We start from the raw sequence: 22,699 nt of genomic DNA, 5'->3' as shown, positions 1-22,699 counted from the left end.
ACCGGGCAGCACACGCAGAGTCAGTCCTGCAGCGCTTCCCCTAGCAAACAACAGCGTTTGTCACCCGGCTGCAAGGAAGGAACATCACCCCAAGCACAGTGGCACCTGGAGCTCCTCAGTCCCGGGACACTGGAGCAGCTTCCAGAGGCCAGCGTCACCCCCACTGCCTCCTCCCGTGGCCTGCCCAGGGAAGCTCCTCTCCTTCCCAGCTGGAAGATGGGAAAAGCCATCCAACCCGTCCTCGCTGTCTCCAGGCCTCCCTGTCCCCCGCTGCTGCTGCTTCCCCCCACAAACGGGCTGGTGCCTGAGGAAAGTGTCCTGCTGCAGCGCAAAGCAAGCGCTGACCCCGAGGACTGGGCTCATTGCGGAGGAAGTGGACTCGCCTGCAGCTGTGCAACACAAAAAAGATTTCTCATTCCCCTAAAGAAATTTGGGTTGCGGGGACAGACTCTGGGGCATCCTTAGATCTAGACACTGCCCCTACCTTCACCAGCAGCCTGCAGGAGAATCTCGGAAAACGTGGAAAGGAGTCTCAGATTTTAAAATGGAGACAAATCCACATCAGCTTTCGTGAAGTGCTTCGAGATCTCTCAAGTGTACGCCCTGGCAGGTTTAATGCAGTTACAAGCAAGAAGGGGCTCAAAAATGCCCAGACATCAGGATTTGAATGGTGTCTGTCCTGCTGCCATCACCTCGCTGCATGTTCCCTTAGGGGACTGCTCCTGTAGGAACACCAGGGAGCAAGGGAAGAATTCAAGAATTTTGTACAAAGCTGGCCTTGGTAGCAATGAAAGCCCAAAAAGCCAGTGTGAAATGAGGGAAAGGGAGATGCGGAGTCAGCTCCCCCCGGCAGTGCTCAGACAGAGCTGTAAACTCGAGCGAGATGCGCTGTTTTTCTCCTCATGGCCATAAATGGCATACTCAGCATCCACGTTACGGAGCCTTATATCATCCCCTGCCTTCATCAACTGGCTACAGAGACGGGGAGAGAAATGCTGAAAAGCTGCTGACTCTCGACACAGGGTACTCGGGGTGATTTCAGCAAGTGAAACAGTTTGAACAGAACTAGGTGACCGGGTTCCCCTTCCCGAGTCTATCGAGGCTGCTCAGTACCTTTGGGTGTCTCAGAAAACCCAACATAAATTCCCAGGGACAGGAACTGCCGGTGATTGTGTATAACCCAGAGCCTGGAGCTCCGCCGAACACTCTTCAGACACCACTGTAAATCAAGCGGAGTTTAGAGGATGCCAGGTTTAAGAAGTTAATGCAGGAATCCAGAAGGTTATTTACACAAAGAACCACGTGCACTGAAAGGACAACACGTGCACCAGGTGCGGCCCCTCCTCTGGAGGAAGGGAAACGTTAAAGGCTGCTCAACACTCAACATTTCTGTCACCCTGAGCAGCCCACGGTGGAGTTCTGTGCGATCCACCGCACCTGGCCGGAGCAGCCCAAGGGCTTCTGTGCTGCACAGAGAAAATGCATTTTCCTAAAAGTCAGGTAATGAAATCCAGTTTTTGAAAAAAAAAAAAAACCAAACCTGGCTGAAATCCAGCAGCACAAGTTACACAAGGCTGAGCAGAGACACTCACCTGGTCTTCCTTGCTTAGAGGGAATGATTTCCAAGCACTTTGGTGATTTCAGTCTTAAAATATCCTCACTTCTACATCCTGCCAAGATATAGTGCCAAGGTTAAAGCCAGGGACTAGCACTGCATCGAAAAAAGTTAAAGCAGCAACAAATAGGTGCATGCAGTAAGTTTAATCATTAAGAAAACCTTTCTGCTCCAAACATTAAAGGAGATTTTCGCCCCGATATTTTAGTGAGAGTCAGTGCAGATCTCTGCCGTCGCTCAGTCACCAGGACTCACCCAGGCAGGGCGGTCTCGTTACACCTGGCAGTGACGACGGAAGAGACACGAGACAAACTCCTCCTGCTGCTGCGGGGAGAACTTGCATTGCTTTTGTTTCCACTATAAGCCTGTGCTAAGAATAAAGGATCCGCTGCTACCTACACCATTCGGTTCTTTATCCAAGACACAGAAACTGGTGAAACTGCCTGAGAGGGATCAAGATTTCTCCAAACGTGTTTAACCTGAATAGATGCAGTGGAGTCCTTGTTAAAAGCTGGCTTCTGTATCATTTGGGTGTCCCTGGGACACTGCACCCACAGCAGCCCTAGCAAAGAACGCTCGGTTCTTACGGGCAATATCCTCGCTAATCACCACGAGCCCCATTTCATCCCTTTCCTCGTCCGCAGGAGCTCTTGCTCTTCTTGTCCTGACCCTCTCCTGAGCATCAGTTTGTCTCCAGTGGGGGGAAAATAAAACAAAACTCATTAAGTGGACAAATCCCAAACTTGCTTTCATGAGGAATTAAATTCTACTTTTGTTGCATGCAGAAGAGACTACGACTAGTCGGTCTGCTGAAACCATTCAGTTTGCTCACTGACCACAAGCTTGTTATTTTTGTCGCTCTCCTTCAACTGCTTGCATGTCATTTGCATTGTTTAAAGTCAAAACAAGATCACCTCAACTTGCAGCTCCGGTGCTGCTCATTTCATACATCACCAGTCACGCTAAAATCACAACTTTGCGTGTTATTTTGTTGATGTGCAAGAAGCAGAAGAGAAACCAGCTTACTCTTCTGAAATTGCCCCGGCTCCGCCGTGCTGACAGCAGGGAAACACAGCAGTCAACTTCAAAGATACGACTCAGGACAAACACAATTCCTGTTCCAGTCTCATTTCTGACGGCGTGGCCACACCAGCCCTGGGGACACCAACCCGTGCGATGCTGTTCAAGAGCACCGCGCCTCCGCTGACCATCACCCCTGCCCTGCCTCGTCCTGCTTGGCACCAGCAGCATTGGCGCAACACTGGTCCCTCTTGCAGAGTCCCTCAGCTTTTCAGGTGTTCATTCCACAGAAATCTGGTTATTCACAACTTTTTTTCCTTTCTTTTACCTTCCACATTCTGTCCTGGTTAGTTCTTTAGCTCCTGACTGCAATCTTTATTCAGATTACACAAGATCTACTTACGATCAGTACGGTAGGTGCTCGTTCAGCTGCCCTAAGACCTAGCACTGCTAGCAGGAGAGGAGGCTGGGAGCAAGGCTTTCCTTGGGACCGCTAAGGACACCTCCGACACGTCACCTCCGCTGTTCCCTCGGAGGGTTCGGTCCTTTGAAAGCAGCAAGACTCTTTCAGGCTTCAAACAGAACACAAGATCAGGACATGAATTTCACATTGACATTTTTATTAACGCCAACTGTTTTAAATTTTTTTTTTTTTTTTTAAACAATAGCACAAAAATGTTTCAGGGAAGCAGTCTGACAGTTAGTCTGATGACCTTCTGAAATACAGTTAAGCCACACCAAATATGAATTCCTGCTAAAGAAAAAAAAAAATATATGGAACTTCAACCTTTGCATTAGAGGGTGTTGTGTCTGGTTAGTTGCCCACGCTGCTTTGTGAAGTAAATGATGGCACACAGCTTAGACTTCATCATCATGCCAGTCATCACTAATTTAAGGCTTCTGAATCAAATTACCGTCAACATCACAGAAAGGAACGAGAAGCTAGTGTTGCTACGGCCATGAGGAGATTGAACAAGCTGGATCTTTCAGACAAGTAACGGTGTCTTGAATAGAAGAGACCTGCCCTAACAGCAGCCAGGAGAACCCATCACACAGCAGTTATCTCCTCATTCACATGCATTTTGAGGGTGCAATTTAGTAAGGAAAAAAAAAATAAATTGCATGAATCTTTCTCTTATTTAATGTGGCTATGAAAGATGTTTCCTTACAATTCTGTTATCTCCAAGAAGGACATCAGCAAGTGGAACCAAGGAGAAAAACCGAAGAGCAACAGAACATTTTTCTTTTTGCTGAGAGGTAACACAAAAGGGAGGGAACCTACTATCCTTGGATTGGGGGGCGGGAGGGGGATTGCAGGAACATCTCCCCAAAACCTTGCACTTAGAATGATGCACAGACTTTATGTTATACCTGCAGCTACCTGCCTTTCCGAGTGACCTGTTCCACACAACGCTCGGGAGGTATCAACCCATTCTCGCCCCAGACTCTCCACAAAATTCCTCTGACCTAGAAACAACCAGTTTCCTCTTTTTGGGGAGGGCTGGGGGAGGGCGTAAAAAACAGAACATCTGTCAATAAGAGTGTCAGGAGGGGGGGTGTTAAATATTTTAACCACTGACAAGGCTTGAGGAAGTTTCACAGTTTTGTTATGCTCTATTTTATTACTATCATATTTACAGATTTTTTTTTCTCTCTCTCTTTTTTTGCTGAATTGCTGATAATTTTAATAGAATTTAAATCTGGAGTGTGAACAGGAACCAGTTAACTACATTCATTGTCCAATCCCCGCTGGTTTGAGAAAAAGACTCCAAATTCTTGGCATATGAATCAGCTGTTGGGTAGCTCCTCCCTCTCCCCATGAGGCGGCAGCAGGACTGCAGCAGTGGCATGCACAGATTCACACCATGGCTGGTGGGGCCTTGCGCTGCAGAAAATATTGGTGGATGTTCTCGGCGTCCCGTTTCAGCCAAGCTGCATTCAGCAGAATATTTTCACAGCACTGCTGGACAGTGCGCTCTGCCGATGGAGCTGGGTGACTCTCAAAGAAGGCCTGTATGAAAAGCACACAACCACGCGTAAGGGTATAAACAGGCACAGACAAGATTATATTATTAAGTTGACGAATTCCCTAGGTTAGCTAGAAACGCTCTTGTGAATTATTTTCCTTGTCTGACTACAGTTCATGCTGTCTGCTCCCACCAACATCACAGATTCTGAAAAACGTGCAGGGTGCTTGCCGAGTTGGTGAGACGCATAATCCCAAGTACAGAGTGGGAACAGCAAAATGACTCCACTCCTCTGCTAGAGGAAAATCGTACAACCTAGCCCAAACGCTGCCTCCTGTCCCATCTTGTCCTTGCTGCCAGCAACAGCAAGCAGCACTTGAAGAGATGAATTCAGCCGCTCATCAGGAGGCAACAAACGAGCAGCAAATCAAGTGTGTATTTCTGGATACTTGGAAGAAGACACTAGCGGAAGCCTAAGGGCATTTGCAGCAGCATTTGTCTAGCTATCAGATTTCTTTGCATTCTACCTAGGCCTCTTTCCAAGCTGCTTAATGACCTCCAAGCACCAGCAGCACTCAAGAGTTTTGCTGAATAGTCTCACGTTTCTTCCTCCAGAATCAACAGTATCGATCCCCTGCAAATAGCTGAAGAAACTGCACCAGAGGCTGCTGTGACTTTGCACTTTGCAGTTGGTTAAAGAATAGAGGAAGCTGGCACAGCCCGGAGTCATCGCCCATCGCCACACCAGCAGGCTTTTCCCAGTACCGTGCACAGCAAGGTGACACCCAGACCCAGACACTGCCACAAACTGTGCTGGATTTTCTAAAAAGTTTAAATGAGTGAAGCTAATGAAACAGAAATCACTAGAGGTTGGACATTACTTAGTGAAAATGCAAATTTAAGACATTTCGGTAAAATAACTCAACCTAAAGCAGTGCAATTCAGGGACTAGGCAACAGGCAAAATAGTCTGAAGCAGAGCCACAGCTCAAAACCAAAAACCGCCTAGAAACTCACGGCTCTTCCATCAGGTGCCTACAGTCTAGCAATGTTTGTCACAGGTGAAGTTAATCATGTCTTAAATTACAATCTCTTACCTTAACTTCTGCAGCCATTTTATCATTTGCAAATCCGTCCACTGTTAGCTGAAGGAAAAAAAAATATTAACCAAGGGTAAACATTCAGCATTTCAGATATCACAGTTTAGTTTTAGTCGTGTATGTGAACAGGACTTTCCCACAGCTGCACATACCTTTATTAGTCTGGATATTAAGAATCCACCTTGATAACGATTATAAAGTTCCTCCCAATTGTCCCTTAAAAATTTCCAAGCGGCTTTCCTCCCCTGCTTGCTGCCTCCAGCTACTCCACCAATAACAGATACCGTGTCCTGGGGACGTACCTCTTCCTGGAGGTGAAAATGCAGACAAGTATTCAAGACCAAATACAGCACGTTGGCGTTAAGCATTTTTAGGCTGAATCTGTCAACAATAGCTTCCCCCCGCCCCAAATCTTTAAGATACAACTCAAAGATTTAATTGTTAAGACTATTCCTCCTATTCTAGCGTGTTACGTGCTCACAGGGCTCTGAACGCACTTGTCATTCTCCCAAGGTAAGGAAGTGGCAGCTTTTCCAAGAACTTACTGAAAGTGCAAAGGTGAGAACTTTTTGAATCAGTTCTGGTTGAGAGATGGCTCCAAGAACTCGTTCAATTCGGTTCTTCTCCTCCTGCATGTCTGCTTGCTTGTGAAGCTTCAAAGCCAAAGCGGATAACATTAGTGCACGGTATTACATGCTGACTTCTTACCGAGCACTACGGAACTTGCTGTATGCGCTTGAGCTGCTGGATTAGTCGTCAAGCCTAATTTGTGACAAATTGAACTTGTTCATGAATCATCCTGCAGCTATCCACGTTACGGACCTCATCACACATACATCAGAAAGTTCCGTTAGTAATAAACCAATCTTTTTTCTGTTTATATAAGGTCAAGTGGGATCCTGCCTCCATGCCATGAAAAATAATCCTAAAATGAGACAGAACAATCCACTAGAATGAGAGATGGAACAATCCACTAGGTGGCAATTTCACACTGCGCCCGGATCAAGGATCACCCGAATGAAGTCCTGGTGTTAACACCATCTGTAAAACATTGGATTGGGCCTGTTTGCAGATAAACTACATCTTAGAGGAACTTGTAGAGTGGAATATTTAGCTTTTCATTGCATAATCTGGCAGTGTTAACAACGGAGTGTGCACTCACCTTCAGCATAGTGTCTAAAGTACTACTATCGCCGTGCTTCAAAATAGTTACATATACCTAAGGTAGAGCATAAAAAAAGGAAAGTCCTTCAAAACCCACACTTTTAGAAATGTAGCAATTTCTACGTATTAGATTTCAGACAAGTGAACAGATCTGGAAGATACCGGCACTGATCTCTTCCATGTTTTAAGGCTGGATTTTAAACTCCTTTTACCTCCTATCCATTTCAGCATGATTTTGGTAATTTCAACTGCAGAAAACCACCAGAAGAAGAAATCTCTGTAGCCTGCAACATGTATCTAGTAGGTACTTCACGTACGTTCAATCCATATTCACCCCAGTTAGACTTTGTGCTCTGCAGGGCCAAGCGGACACCTGCGGAGCTCTGCCAGGATCCCTGCAGTGCTACCACAGCGCTGTTAAACCTGGAGGATGTAGGCTGGTCACGGATCGATGCACATGAGGAGGAGTCAGCTGAGGTTCTGCACTGCACTGGAATAGTCTTCAAAACCCCAAACCAACACAATCTGGAGACCAGAGTTGTACTGTGGCAGTTAACGTGGGTACAGCCAAGCTTATTAATTATGAATAAGTATTGGCCACGACAGATGAGGCTTATTTGACTGAAGAAACACAGGGTTGGTTGTACCATGCTCCCCAGTATAATTTTCTTCACAACTGGACTTATGCAAGCTCCCACCACCTCTGCCAAAACCAATTGTTCTCATACCTTGACACTGGCTTCCTCTAGTTTCCCTGCTCTTGGCAATACAAGAGCTCAGTGCACACAGTGCTAAGTGAGTGGGGACGGTCTTTTGGGAAACAAAATTTAGAATAACCTACAGGACTCCTCAGATCGGCTGACAGGATGTGTTTGCCTTCCACATGGTCCTTAAATCGACGTCGGGCTTCTTCTAATGTTGCCTTGTGCCCAGCTTTTCCCAGTTTGCCCAAGACCAGACCTCTCAGAAGGGCATCTAGGTGACCTAATGAGTAGGAGAAAAAAGAATAATTATTTGGAGACACAATTCAGCAATTAAATTCAGTGTTCTTCCACCTAGAGTGATCAGGGCAGAGCTGTGTAACAATCCTTCCACATGCTTCAGAATATCTGAAGAAACTAGGCTTCTCCTCCCTCTCCTTGGTGCCAAGTGGAGAATACATTGATTTTTTTACAGCAAGAGGAGATGATGATTCTGGCCCAAACACCACAGGCTAGGCCTGTAACCTGAGCTAAGTCAGGACTATTAACCATCTGCGACTACAAGACTGGCTAGGAAAGTAAACATGCACATACATGGCTTTCCAACCTTGGAGTCTAGTAAGTTTCATGCACTCCAACAGATGCGAAGCTAAAGCAGAGAATTTTTATCAGTCAGGGACCAGGTAGGGAAACATTTCACCATGTTAACTTGTGCCTGATAACAGAGGGTTGTTTTGGGGGTTTTGTGTTTGTCTGTTTTTAAGTATAAAAATACCCCTAAATGCCTACTTCGGACTCCTCTTCCTCCCTTCTCCTGTCTCCAAGTCTTGATGGCTTATTCACACACAAGTTTTCCAAAACCACGACTGGATTTCAGAGCATAAGTTTCCTACCCTCTCCAGGTTTGGGGTCCCATCCCAGTCTCTCCCCTATTGGTGAGAAGACATCTTTCACGAACACCTGGATTTCCTCATAGAAGTCTGTGTGGGACAAGAGAGTTGAGAGAATCCCCAGGTTACAGCTGAGGTCGCTCCACACAGTATAATTGGGCTCATTCACAAAAGCTTCCATGACTTTTAGAACCTCTACAGTGCTAATGATTCCAGCTCGGGCCTGGGAGAGGAAAAGACACACATTAATCTTACTTCCAAACAGAATTAAGATGTTTAATAGCTCATCACATTATTTTACAGTCTTCCCTGTTAAGTTTGCACAGCCTGCAAATAAACTCTGTTTTCTCTGTCGTGGGGTTCTGCCAAGGGGAGTTAACGCTAGTCAAAGCACCTCAGCTGCCTGCTCACGGCACACAAGGCTTTTCATACACAGGTAAGCACTTTACAAGGAGACTAGATAATTATAAGCTCGTTTTGCAAACAAGAAACAGAGAAGGCGATTAAGTGACTTAACAAAATTGCAGCAACGTTGGCAAGAAAAAGCAAACCCCAGAGTTATTCTCAGCCACATACTACGCCCACCAAAATCTTATTTTAACTAAAAACTGTAAAGATTCAGAGATTTCATTTTTGCTTTTCATTAAATTGAGAGTGTAAAACTGCAGAAGTCATTTTTGCTTCCTGCTTCTCATGAATTAGTACAAGTAGTACTGCCTTTCCATCTCTGCCAGGAAAGTTTTATATGAACTGCTTCACAGCGTCATGAAAACATTGCTATGCGTAGTGCCGTTGATGATACCTACAGTAGGTATTTCCAGGCAGATTACTCAGATTTTTGTTAATCTGGAACCAGACCACTATTTTATGGCACTGGAAAAGAGGCGAAGATCAATTTTCATCATCTAAGCTATATTCACCTATGATAAAAACTGAAACCAAAAGAGGAGTCTAACACAATGGTCCTACATGTATTATTTGCTCAATTTTTTTGTCCCATTAGTCTTGCAATACTTGGGAAATTACTCAGGCTACAGTTTCAAACTCCTTCAACTAAGCCATGACAAGAGTTACAAGCTTTGAAGCTAGAGAGGCAGGGTATCAAACTCACATTTTTAAAAGTTTCCATATACTTGCTGACTAGCCAGAATAAGAAAGTACAATCTGAAATACAGAGTACAGTAACTAATTGTTCAGAGCCAGCAACACCTGCTTTGGGGGTAATCCCTTGGAAGACTCCCCAACAGCCGCCTCCTCCAGTGGAGGACAGTTATAACAAGCCCAACCCAACCAAGCACCTGGTGCTGACGATATTTGATTAAGTCATTGAGGGGATCATTAAAAGATCCTTATTTTGACAAGTTAAAAGAAAACAAGTTCTCAAAACAATTTTGGAAAAAAACCCCTACAGTCTACACCCCTACAGAGAACAGCGCAACAGGAGTTACAGACAGACTGCTTCCATGGGGTTTCAGCCTTACAGCTCAAGTTAGAACTTGTCAAGCTAATTAAAAGCTAGATGTATGCACTAATCCCAAAGGCACTTTGCCTCCAGAAGCTGAGATGGACCCTTCAGACACCGATTTCTAAAGTTACCGTAGCTCTCATTATTAGACGGAACAGCAAAGGGTTGCTTACCAGAGAGAAAAGATCATTCTGCAGGCCAAGCCTGTCCACAGGGGGTAGGGAGAGGTCTTTGATCGCTGGTATTAAACTCTCCAGCATGTCAGGGCTATACTGAGTACGGTAAAACCCTACTGTTCCAAGGTTTAACTGAAAAGTACCAGAAGAGCAAAAAAATTAAAAGTAAGGAACAAATAAGGAAATGCTTTTTTATTTTTTTTTGGAGCACTAGAAATTTTTCAAAGCATTGCGGTCCAGAGAAATCAGTCACTATCATTTAAATAAAAAGAAAAACCAAATCATAAGTAAGGGGGAAAGACTAAAGATTTCAAAGAAGAAATGCTCACCGGGAGGTATAGAAGATGAGAGAAAGCTGGCATAAGGAAACCCAGGCTAGAATTAAAACTAGGAGCAAGGAGAAAAGAGAAACTTCTCTTTTAGAGGTAAATCCCAAGTGAACCAAGGATAGGCATGCACCAAGAAGATAAAATGCAGGAGGCTGCAGGTGCTAGAATCCTAGATTTCGTAACCTCTCTCTCACAACCTGCTCCCCTCACTTTGGATAGAACCATTTTCTTAAGAAAGGAGAGCCAGCACCTCTGCCCAGCATAATCACACCCCTCTTGATCAGCAGGGAGGATGCCGATGGATACTGTGATTCAGGAGAACATGCAGGTCTGACAGCAGAAGGCCCGTTAGTTGATTAATATTCTGAGAGACTAACCCTTAATGTCACTTCACAGAGTCACCTCTCAGAATACAGCTCCAGCTTAGAAACACTCACTCTTCAACCTCAGCAGCTCACACAGCAATAGTCCCAGCCAGTTGCTGTCTGTCAGTTTTTAAATTCAGTTTGACTAGTGTCTGCGGCAGCCCTCAACAAGTGAATTTTTTCACTTAAAGATTTGCGCTTGTCTGGCAATAACAAGTAGAAAACCTTCACACTAATGAAAGATAAACAGGACTATTTTTGCTCAGGATGGACTTTAACTAAAGCGTGGTTGCCATGGGATACCAAAGCAAGCCACCACATTTCCACTCAAAAGCTGCCTCTAACTGCACACTGTTCTTCCGGGCTTGGACTCCTAAAAGCTTCAAGTTTACATTGTCTAGACTACTCTTGGAAGGCAAAGGACTACCCTACGCAAGCACTACAGAGAGGAGCCAATATTCAACAGCAGCACAGAGAGGCCTCTCCATAAGAAAGACAAGACTGCAAGGGGAAAAAAAAGAAAAAGAAGAGGAAAATCAAATGCAAGGGAGCATTACAGCAATAATCAAACTTCTTCCCAGTAATATGTTCGCCTTTGTGACAGCTCACCTTCACCCACTGGTCCGGTCTGACGTCTTTCAAAACCACGGTGAGCTCTGGTTTGTCCATCAGTACTTGCATTTTGGCACAGGTGGGGTCATCACTTGTACAAATACTTATGGGGACCATCCACATAGGGAAATCTTCCCCTAAAAGAAGAAACAGTAAAAAGCAAAGCCTAAGAGGAAAAAATATGCACACAACACTGAGAAACTCTGCCTGATGCTCAAACAAATTTCAGCAGCATTTTAAGCAAGGCTACTTACATTTAAACCTAAAAAGGCACAAATCTGAAGGAAAACAGCAGGTTTAGAGTTAAAAATCAAGAATCTCTACATCACCTTCCAAGCCAAACCTTTTGATTTCTATAAGCATGGAAGATGGGTGGAATCTGTGTCTTAAGACAGAGGTGGCTTCCATACGAAGCATTTTTATTTCAGCACTACTCTAAAGCCAGCAGTTTACAGAGATCCTCCGACACCAGCAACGGCCTTAAACCGGACATCAGCAGAGAAGCGTCTCAGAATGAAAACTGAACCAAAGCCTGCAGATCAATGCCATTCTCCAGGCCAGGAGGACATGGAAACCACATGGATGGGAGTGTTCAATCTTAGATTTTCTGAATTTTTAACAAATACTTAAACACCTGAATTCAAGCAGAGCACCTGCCTGTCCTGCCGTGCAGCTGCCTCATCTCTCAAAATCGCTGCCATTGCATGAAAAGCAAAAAACCATTCCATTCCTGCACTTAGCACTCATCTTACCAGTATATGGTCCACTGGCACAGAATTTCTTCTGGACTAACTTCAACACTTTGTCGTCTTCTTGCTGAGAAAAAAAAAAAAAGGGAGAGAGAAAGAAAGGAATTATAAGAACATCTAATCTCAGCTTCTGTGTATCACAGTACATTCATGCGCCCTCTGTTAAACAGAGTAACTTGTATTCTCCTCCAGAACCAGGAGCTACCCGCACGAATCATTCCAACGCACTAATCACAGTTACTGTTCAAACACACATGCCCTATTTCTCATTTGAATTTGTTGTCCGACTTCAGCTTCCACCCAGTAAGCCTCACTCACCCTGCAATCTTGTAGAATAAGCATAATTGGACTGGAGTGAGAAGCCAAATGTGTGGCAACAGGAGCTCGGTCAGATATTCCCTCCCCCCAGCACACATTTCACACACAAAGAGCAAATGGGCTGGATCAGCAAACTCTGAGCACGTGAGCCAGAGTGCTTGTGGAGTAACTCCTCATCGCTCTGCGCTATGTTCCTCGAGTGAGCTGCGCTTCTCCTCCCTTCACAAACAGGATTGTCACTGAACAAAGCAACCCACTGCACTGCCTCCTGATCAAAGAGAATTTTTAAAATAATTGGGTACTACTAAATCTGACCCTAAAACACACTTAAAGGCAGAACTTTTGATCTGAAATGCTGAAAACCACACAGTTATATTTACCTGTTCGGCTTCCACATAAATGAGTGGAAATCCCATTTGTTTGGTCCATGTATTCATCACAGCAGCGATGGGTTTACCGCTGGCTTTTTCCAGGCTTTCCCAGAGGTCCTCTGCAGAAAAAAAGTCTGACTAAGGACTCAGAGTCTCGACGTGTCAGATGTCATTAAGGACACTGTATGGGCACTGGAGGGTGGGAGGCTGTACTGTTACTCCAGTTTGCCCTTCGTGTTTTGGGCTGTGTTCTTTGTTGAATTGTAACAGATAGGCAAGAAAAAGAAAATAGTTCAAACCATTCATGGGGGAGAGAGGGGAGAAGAAAGCTTCTTTACTACTAAAAAAAAAGCAATCGATACACATTGTGATAAAGTATAATAAAAATGAACATTAAATATTCAAAATATTCAAAAAGAGGAATCTTTAAGTTTTTAATATATTACACCAAAAAAGCTGATCAAACATGGGCTGTTTTTGGCTGATAGAGCATGATGTTGCGCTTCCACATTCATGCCTGAGACACAAAAAGGTTTAACTACAGAAAGCGCTGTGAGATATCAGACAGGACTTTGAACTGTTTAATCACACATGCAATCAATACTGCAAAAGGAAGCTCGCAAAAGGCTTGCATGGCAAATCACCACACTCTATTTCTAAATTAGATGACTACGCAGATGTGGTTACCAATGGCAAACGCAGCCCTTCAGTTACCTCAGCTGCAGATACAGAACCCCCAGAGGATCCTGAATTCTGCCTGGGCAGGGGACGCAGTGTATGAAACTGCAAACAAGCCAATTATTTCCTTGCATTCCAGTTATCTCAGGTGGAAAAACCAAGTGTTTAAGAATCCATCCCTTCAGCACTAAAAATTTCGTCTCCAGAAATCACTTTTCTTCAGCATGTAATAACCACCAGTTACCTGTAGCGGCATTCTTCTGCTGGAACTTCGTTAAATACAAATTCATGCCTTTCCGAAAGTCCTGGGAACATACAATTGAAGATGTAATGGCACCAGAACAGAGGTCCTTTCTATCCTCCCTCCCTGCTGCGTTTATATCCAAGAATTGGCCAAGGAGTCTTAGGATCAGTACATTCATCTGTAACTCCTTCCACGTTTTTCCACCGTTTTATTTCTCCCAGGTAAGTTCAAATAGATCCCAAATCCAAATTGGAGAAAAGTTTTCATAATAATAGAATACGCAGATTTAAATTTTTTTTTAAACAGTATTTTTAACTGTAAGAAGATTTTATAGTCTACATTTGGCTTTATAACAACCATCTTTTTACCTCATCACCAATGTAGTCATGCAGCATTCGGATTACAGATGCTCCCTTGCTGTAAGAAATAGCATCGAATATTTCGTCTACTTCGGATGGATGGCCAACACTAACCTGTGGTAAACGGGATAAGTAACAGTGAGAACAATTTTAACTGCATAAAATATTTTTATTTTGTTTGTTCCAGTGTTTAAGGAGTTGACTTTTCTCACTGAAGAAAGCACACGCATATCCATCACTAAATTGTTGTAGTGGAATCTCTGCACCCAGTCAATTAAACTTATTCTCATATGGCTGGGTTAGGATTGGTTTGTGGCTTAAACATACTTTAACTTAGGTTTTGGTATTTAATCAAAGAGACTTGGGGATCTTGCTTCAACCCTTTGGTTCAACACTTACCCAAATGCAAAAACAAACAAACAAACAAACAAACAAAAAAAAAACCAAAAAACCCCCAAAAAACCCAAGAGTCGAAGTTGTTTAATTCTGGGCCAGGGAACAATACACACTCAGGAAACGCACTCAATGAGTAAGTCACTCCAAAATGACCGGTTGTACACAGCAAGGTCATCTCCCAACATCTATTACATCAAACGATTCCTAAGCTAGCTGAAAACTCGTCCATGGCGATCTCTAGGAATTACATTCTTTCAGCAGAGCTCCCAGTTTTGCTGTCATTGGGCTCGTTGCTGCTGCCTTCTCCTCCTCACTGAACTGCTCCTTGTTCCCAAAGCAGCAAGCCCAGCGAGATCCTCCTTACTTCAAGACTGTCTGCATCACGCTCACAGCTCTGGGGGTACAACGCAGAAACACTGAACGTGACCTCCGACTGAAACCAGTACAAGCCCAGCAAAGTTTGGTAGCTTGGACTCCGGGCTAGCTGCACTTTGGTTCGTGGTGTTGAGCGCTGGAGTAAGTCTGTAGCTACCTCACTGTACTCAAGGGCCAGAAGTTTACCCACTTCGATCAGAAACCTGCACAGTTCCCTTTTTTCTTAATAGGAAAAAAGCTGACACTCAGCTGACAGAAAAAAAGGGAGAAAAGCAATAGCAAAGGCAGAACTTACTTCAATAGGATGACTGTTGTCTAAGGCATCGAGCTCTTGAGCTCGTGTGTAATCAGCAGAAACAAACTGAGTCCAGATGTCGTACTCTGGGAAGCAGTGATCTACACACAGGTACTCAATCCAGGAGGCGAATCCTTCATTCAGCCAGAGATGGGTCCACCATTCCTGGAAAGATAAGGAGGCAGAATCATGAACAAAAATCCAAGAGCTTCATTTAATCAACAAAAGAGTATGCTTACATAAAGGAGAAAACCTGGAATCTGACAGAGTGTTTTAGACTACGGAAACCTGAAAACTAGTAAAGAGTTAAAACTTGTTTCTCACCAGCCAAAGGTGGGCTTTGGTTTTTTAAGATAAGAATGTCACACTGGCATTTAAAAATTCTTCCCCTCATTTTTAATATTTCACTGAAATAGCCAAGATAAGGAAACAAGCTACGGATATTGAGGAAGAAAACACCCTTTTCCATAGCTGCACTGAACCAACCATTCTTTCAATGGAAACGGGGTGGTTAACTCCGCCGAGCACAGCTGTGACGATAGGAGCCCCTAAGTAAAAGAAACCGAACAGGATGCAGAATCAGCCCAGTGAGCTGTTCTACAAAGAACTGCCGCTTCTACCATGAATGAAACATTTACCCCAGGGAGGGTGGAATTTCAAAAAGGAAAGCTGTTACTGAAACTCTACACAGATAAGCCCTGCTTTATTTTTAGAGTGGAGACTATCCAATTTTCTTTTACATTTCTGATGGCTTCTGTTTCCAAGACAAGGTTCCAATACACACAGATTGGTGCCACAGGATTATGCAACTGCAAAATAGAGTCTTGGGCACTCAGGTTCGACTTCTAAATCTTTTCACCTCCCTGTTTTTCTTTCTGATCCCACTGGCAACCTAATTGCTCACAAATCTATTTCTTTCCTTGGAAGTATGCTGATTTTATTTATCTTTGCCACAGAAGAACTGGCATATTGTGCTGGCCAGCAAGATCTGGTACTGGCAAGCTAACCCAGCGATGCCACTGAGGCTTTCTGCTGTGCTGTACGCACCTCAGATGAGAGGAGAAAAAGCTCACACTTCATTTAAGCAGCCTAAAAGCCAGCATGGTGCAGACTGGGGGCTCCAGAAGCCATGCATTTTTTACCAAACACACTGGTTTCTTACAATACAAGAAACTTTCTAACCTGGTAAATATTGGGATTCAAGCATCTGTTTGCAGGGTTTTGGGAAAAGGAATGTCAGGTCAAATTAAGAGTAAGCTGAAGCCATTTGTTAAGAGCAGAAGCTCTGACAGATAGAGGTTTCAGTTTTTAGCACTAAATGGAATTTATTTACAGATTTCAGTCTTGCTTTCTCAGATACACTTTTACTCCCACCAAAATGACTTAAACATCAAACCGTTCAGACAGCTGGCTCCCCACATAGCCAAAGAAATTCATATGAGTTACTACCGAGCGACTTTTCAGCTGAGCTGAAAAACTGAGCGTTACTTCACATAGCAAAGATCTAGGAATACTCCTAAAGAACACACTAGTAAAGAAGAAAGTGGTAATAAAGCACTATTTAAATACTGAATGTTTTTAAAGATAGCATGCCTGCTCTTAAGGGGCACTTGAACACACACATATGATACGAAGCACACGTCAAAGAAAACTAGAAACTTTTAACCGTTAGATACCATGGTCACAAGGTTTCCAAACCACTGATGAGCAAGCTCATGTCCTACAACCAGAGCAACCCACTGGCGAGATGAAGAACAGGAATTTTTGGGGTCAATGAGCAATGCGGTCTCCCTGTATTTAAGACAGAAAGATAACTGAACAGAGTGGTACATGCCTAGAGAAAAAACACAATCAAAAGTAGGTTAAATTACCTAAGCAAGCTAAAAAGTGATCAGTGCAATTGAAAAAAACCCAAAAGCTACTTCATTTCAGCCATTAACTTATTTTGGTAAGTTCCGCAGCTGTTGGAATGCTTTGGAGCAATAATTCCTTATGGCATGCAAGAAGACAAGTGCAAAAACCCAGGCAGGAACGAGAAAGTTTCTCCTTTATTTATAAAAGAGCTCACCTACGTTATCTAGGAACCTCAACTGTAACTCCCTCTGCACTGCACGGTGCACGCACAGCAGGTCTCCCCTGCCTCCCTCATCCCAGAGGAATTCCAGCTCTCCCAAGCGCACAACCAGCCGTGTTACGCTCACCACTGCAGATGCACAAGATTCTCCACACAGGGCACACGTGCACACACACACACACACACCCTTCTGCTCTGAACACCCCTGTCGAGATCAAGACTCAGCGGGTCAGTCAGAAAGGACTGCTGGACCGCTGCGACTCAAAGGGGAAAAACGCGCATCTCGGAACAGAGATGGTGCCTGCAGATCATGCCAACCTTCTGTCCCCAAAGGGATAAAGCAAGCGTGCCAAACTGAGCAGAAGGGGAGGAAAAAAATTAACAGCACAATTAAGAAAGGCTTCCAAAAATTCTACTCATCCAGGACAAATATTTTGGTTTTTTCCCCACAGGGAGTAAAATGTCCGATTTTATCAGAATTGCGATAAGCAGACAAGCAGATTTTAAACCTGGGCTCAAATTTCCATTTCAATTTTTAAGGCCAAATTAAAAGTTTAGCAGAAGAAATTCAAACTATTTCAGGATTTAAAGTCCAAAGCTTGTAAGACCAATGTTGTACAAAACGAAGGAAAATTATTCTAACAATGAGCACAGATAATGTAATAATATCAAGCAAAAGTACAAAAGCTTGATCAGATGAACAAAAAAAAAAAAGACTGAAAAGGAAGGCAAGTTAATATTTTTGATTTACTCATATCCACATGGTTATGCTGTGGTTGCTAAATTTACCAACTTGCCTACAACATAAAATAAGAAACTCTTCCAGCTGTGTCTGTAAGTATGTTACTTTTACAGGGAAAAAGGCAGCCAAGAAAGTTCTCTTGCAGAACAGGCAGTGCTGCCAGACACTTTAAAAACCTCACACCCTTGGACAGTAGTTGTAATAGCTCATTCTTGCCTTCCTAAGATTTGAACAATAATGCACGCTGCTGCAGAAGTTAAAATTATCCAAACCAAAGCAAGAGTTGAAGGTATTTACGCAGTTCTTACTTGGGATGACACCCAATAATTACAGCTCCCTAAAACTAATCCAATTACTTCCAAGAATTAGTGAACAAAGAGGGGGAAAGACAGTATTTTAACAGCATACCTATAAGTAACAAGGCCCCAGTTCTCCATGGCACCTTTATAAAATAAATACAAAGGTTTATTGATATTGATACACACCTCTTCCTAAATGTTTAAAATTCAAACAAAATACAGTTCATCAATAAAGTGAGTTACTTTACCAGCAGCAAAGTCTGCAATAGCTATGAGATCAATTTTAGGAAGAGGGTAAGGAACATTGAAGTAGTCCTTATAAAAAGGCAGAGTTTTAGCAGCAACCTGTAAGAAACAAGAGGAGAAACTTTAACTTGGAACAATCCGTAAAACTTGAAAATTTATGACTGAAACCAGCCTAAGAAAGCAGCATACACAAGATTTCTTCCAGAAGCCCCATCTCCAGCTTCCAGAGCACAATGGTTTGGAAGACTCCCATCCTCTTTTTCTCCCAGGCTGTAGCCCACCCTTCAGTACTTCCCATCATCTTTGGACCAAATTCTACATCACCAAATCAGAACTGAATCAAACCATATGTTTTCACCATTATAGACATTAGTTTGTCCACAGATGAAATTCTGCTTAGTATCAAGCCCAGTCTCTCCGAGCCATTAAGGCAAACACCACCCTCCTGAGCTTTGCAGGGCTTGGGGTGACTGATCAGAGGAGAGAGCTACGTTCAGCCTGTCGGAGATCGCTAGAGCAAAACTGAATCCACCCTGAGCGCATTTACCTCTAATGCAAACTTTCCTTGTTCCGCTTTTCCAACAGGAGTGTAAACACGCACTAAGACGCCATCAAGGGACCTGGCCTCTACGAAGTCATATTCTCCCACCACGAACGCTACGAGATATGTCGACATTGTAGGGGTGCGAGCAAACTTCACTTCCACCAGATTTTCATCATCTGGGTACGGCTTCCGGTCAATGACATTCTTTCAACATGAAAGGGAATCAGTCAGTTTCATGGAAGTGAAACTGCGTTACACAATGCATCTGACTATTTCATCATTATGAGTCACACGTTTAAAATGAAAGGACTTCTTTTATGATTTTAAAATACAGACCACAATGTAGTTCCCCTCCTATGTAAAAATGCCCCATCATATATGGAGGTCTACTTTTATAATCTATATGTTATATTCATTACTGCAAAGGCAGCTGAACACATTAGCTATCATCTGCTGTCCTCCAAAGAGAGTATTACCCACGGCCCAGTGAGGCACCAGGCTTGCACTGAAGTTCTGAAACAGAAACCAGAACCATGTGGTCAGTGGGCAAGGCTGGACTCCACAGGTAATGATGAAGTTAGCTACTGAAATACAGAGTCTATTTTTAAACTGACTTGCTCTTTTCCAGCAACAACTTCCCCAAGTATTTGCACCTTTTTTAAAACAGCAACCTGAAAATGCCCACTTGTATTTGTGACAGAGGTACTTCTCCTTGCACGTCAAACATGTTTATTTATCTCAAGTGCTATGTCTGCTTATGCAGCTGAACAGCTATTTAAACACCAAAAGGGCTTTTTTTTCCCCCACTCTTAATCAAGCAGCACCGTGGCATGACATATGCTAAGACTTTTTTTTTTAAAAAACAAACACCACTGTGGTTTGTACAACCTGTCTAGGTTTTGTGCATCTGACATGACAATATCATCTTTTTAAAAGCTCCCTCAATTTAGAGCTGCTTAGTAACAGCTAGTAAGCCAGCCTATGTTCCTAATTCTGTCTGTTACCAAAACACTCTATTAACTATCAAATAATCAGCTGGCATTATTACAATGTTATTTAAAATGCTGTTTTCTTGCGCATCAAGAACTTACCATATTTGACAAAGCTACTCTGTCTTTAGGAACCACCAAAGAAATATCAAATGTTGCCTTAATAGCAGGCTCATCCCAGCAAGGGAAAGCTCTGCGAGCATCAGTAGCCTGAAGGAAATAAGAGCATTAAATAAATAAATCACAAGAGATTACGGCAATAAAACACACACAAAAATTCACAGGGAAGAAGTTGGGTGAGTGATGGCTAATGACTGGCGTAGAGTCTCTTCCCTGACACTCTTGACCTCTGCATTACAGCATTTTATTCTTACTGCGGTAAGTTATTTCACTCTTGATTTAAAAAAAAAAAAAAAAAAAAAAGCAGCTGAAAAGCACTCTGTGCTCTGATGGAATTCTACAGTCTGGGCAAAATTTAGCAGAGTCATGACAGGAGCAAAGCTCAGTCATGTGAAAGCAGCGAGGGCACCGAGGCGTTCACAGACCATACACACAAGACCACCTATTTATATTCTGTCAGTAGACTGCGGCCAAGAAATGTTCCATTTGTACGAGGTAAGTAATCCATGTTTTTATGTAACCAGGCAGATAACTAGGAAATTACAGTATGGTTAAAAATTCTGCCATTACGTTCGGGGTTTACATAATACTTGAGATGGAATCTGGCTCATATTTTGGATGTCATTAACGTACTGAGATAAAAGCAGAGTGTCCTATTAAAAAAATTAATATACTTCATAAATTAAAGTTATAGAGATGCATTTGACCACATCTAAATAAACAGCTGTTCTGAAACATTGCAGCTATTGTATATGTACGATGTATCACACACCAGCGTGATCCTCTGCTGGGGAATCTGCCAGATCCAGAATTCACTGACCTTCAGCAAAGGCTGCTTTTAGTATTACCCATCCACACTGAGAGCAAGAAGCAAAAAAATACAGATTTTTGAAATTTACCTAGAGGGTACAGCTAAAGCTAGGAAATTATGTCTTCCCTTCTTCTAAGCACAAATTTTATATTAAGAATAACAACCTCTGAAAACAAAATATAGCCCATACCTCAAACTGAGTGACAGCAGCATAGCGCGTGTCTCCAGTAGGGGTGGTATATTTACTTCGGTAAAAACCTTTCATTTTATCATTCAGCTCCCCTACAAAGTCTATCTTTAGCGTCCCCGTCCCTGTAACAGAAACAGATGGGACATTGTTATTTGCATGTGCCAAACAGAACATGTATTTGGTCTGGACCTTCAGGCCAGGCTGCTCAGCTGGCCCACTGCCCTTCTGAAATGAGATGTCCCTTGAACCCATCTCCACCCATCCCTTTTTTGCCAGTCTCCCTCAAGCCCTTCACTCTCCTTACACAAAACGAGCTCCAGCAGAGCAACCTGGGCAAAGCCAGACTCACCAGCGCATTTCAGCATTGATCAGAGACGAGAGGCTGCTGCGGGACTCATCCTCACCTTCCAAACACAATGCAGTAATCAGGAGAGACCTGCCTCAAGCCACTGGAGGAGTCCAATCCTACAATCCTTACCTTTGAGTGAAGTCTGCAGAACTATAGGATGGCTACCAAGTAATAATAGCATCCTATGGAATCTACAAAACCCAAGACAGAGCACTGGCTGTGGCCAAGCTTGTAAGTCAATTAGTCTCAGGATTTATTCTGCCCTCGATGCCTCAGTGCAAAAGGGGAAACCTGATCTTGATCAGAGAGGCAGCATGCCAATATCCCACAGAATGAAACACTAAAGTTTTATCACCCTAGAAACTTGTATTTGTATTTGTCAAGATGAAGTAAAATTGCTTTATTCAAACTGAGGAGCTGAGTTTCAATCGACAAACTCCTGAGGAAAAAACTGTCGTAGTTTCAGAAGAATTAGTACACTCATGCCTAGGAAAATACTGCAGATAATTCAGATTAGCTCATTCTCAGGAAGAGGACAACAGATCATCAGCAGCTAACATAAATAGCTTCTGAGCCTAACTCCCAATAGCAGGTAAATCATTAGAGTGACCCCAGGTGTTGGAGGCAAACCTCACCCCTAGGGAAACAACATTTTCCATTCCAGAGGCTCACCAAGTGACTTACAGTGGACACACTTCCTAGGGAGCACCACATGGGCAGTCAGAAACTTCAGGGAAGACAGAGCTGTCCTACTCCAGCCTTTTCGATTGCAAATGTCTTAAACACAGGTTGAAGCAAGCAGAAAGCATGAAAACAGCGCTTACCTTTCTGAAGGGTACTGGGAAAGGAGAGAGTAACCTTTTCATCCTCATTTTGATAGTTGAACCCTGTGGCATGTACCTCTGAAACAGAAAAACAGACTACTCTGTTAGAAAGGAGAAATGAACTAAATCAGCTGGATCCAACATGCTGTACGTTACTTAAACCAACAAATATTTCAAATAATCCAGAATTATACAAACACAAGCAATCAAAGAAACCCGACCCATTGTTGGAGTTCCATGTTCTATTCTGTTGCTTCAGACAACTAAACCTACCACTTCTCCATCAGACTATACATTGTAAACTTGCGGTAAGAACAGTATCC

General features: G+C 43.3%; 1 protein-coding gene across 1 annotated transcript in view; it reads right to left on the bottom strand.

Moving 5' to 3' along the window:
* Window positions 1–4,165: 4,165 nt before the first annotated feature.
* Window positions 4,166–22,699, bottom strand: part of NPEPPS (aminopeptidase puromycin sensitive) — a 26,857-nt gene continuing 8,323 nt past the window's right edge. Inside the window, exons 2-22 of the mRNA XM_010074482.1 lie at window positions 22,377–22,454; window positions 21,204–21,325; window positions 20,185–20,292; window positions 19,097–19,297; window positions 18,552–18,648; window positions 18,413–18,446; window positions 16,865–16,979; window positions 15,189–15,353; window positions 14,132–14,236; window positions 13,764–13,824; window positions 12,851–12,960; window positions 12,156–12,219; window positions 11,401–11,540; window positions 10,095–10,229; window positions 8,460–8,679; window positions 7,707–7,849; window positions 6,864–6,920; window positions 6,247–6,354; window positions 5,854–6,009; window positions 5,699–5,746; window positions 4,166–4,646 (exon numbers count right to left, since the gene is read on the bottom strand). Of these exons, the coding sequence (XP_010072784.1) occupies window positions 4,494–4,646; window positions 5,699–5,746; window positions 5,854–6,009; window positions 6,247–6,354; window positions 6,864–6,920; window positions 7,707–7,849; window positions 8,460–8,679; window positions 10,095–10,229; window positions 11,401–11,540; window positions 12,156–12,219; window positions 12,851–12,960; window positions 13,764–13,824; window positions 14,132–14,236; window positions 15,189–15,353; window positions 16,865–16,979; window positions 18,413–18,446; window positions 18,552–18,648; window positions 19,097–19,297; window positions 20,185–20,292; window positions 21,204–21,325; window positions 22,377–22,454 (2,420 nt within the window). The 3' untranslated portion in view covers window positions 4,166–4,493. The remainder of the gene's footprint in view (window positions 4,647–5,698; window positions 5,747–5,853; window positions 6,010–6,246; window positions 6,355–6,863; window positions 6,921–7,706; window positions 7,850–8,459; window positions 8,680–10,094; window positions 10,230–11,400; window positions 11,541–12,155; window positions 12,220–12,850; window positions 12,961–13,763; window positions 13,825–14,131; window positions 14,237–15,188; window positions 15,354–16,864; window positions 16,980–18,412; window positions 18,447–18,551; window positions 18,649–19,096; window positions 19,298–20,184; window positions 20,293–21,203; window positions 21,326–22,376; window positions 22,455–22,699) is intronic.

Source organism: Pterocles gutturalis, unplaced genomic scaffold (genome assembly GCF_000699245.1).
Source record: "Pterocles gutturalis isolate BGI_N339 unplaced genomic scaffold, ASM69924v1 scaffold22527, whole genome shotgun sequence".
NCBI lineage: Eukaryota > Metazoa > Chordata > Aves > Pterocliformes > Pteroclidae > Pterocles > Pterocles gutturalis.
This window is presented reverse-complemented; position numbering and strand designations above follow the sequence as displayed.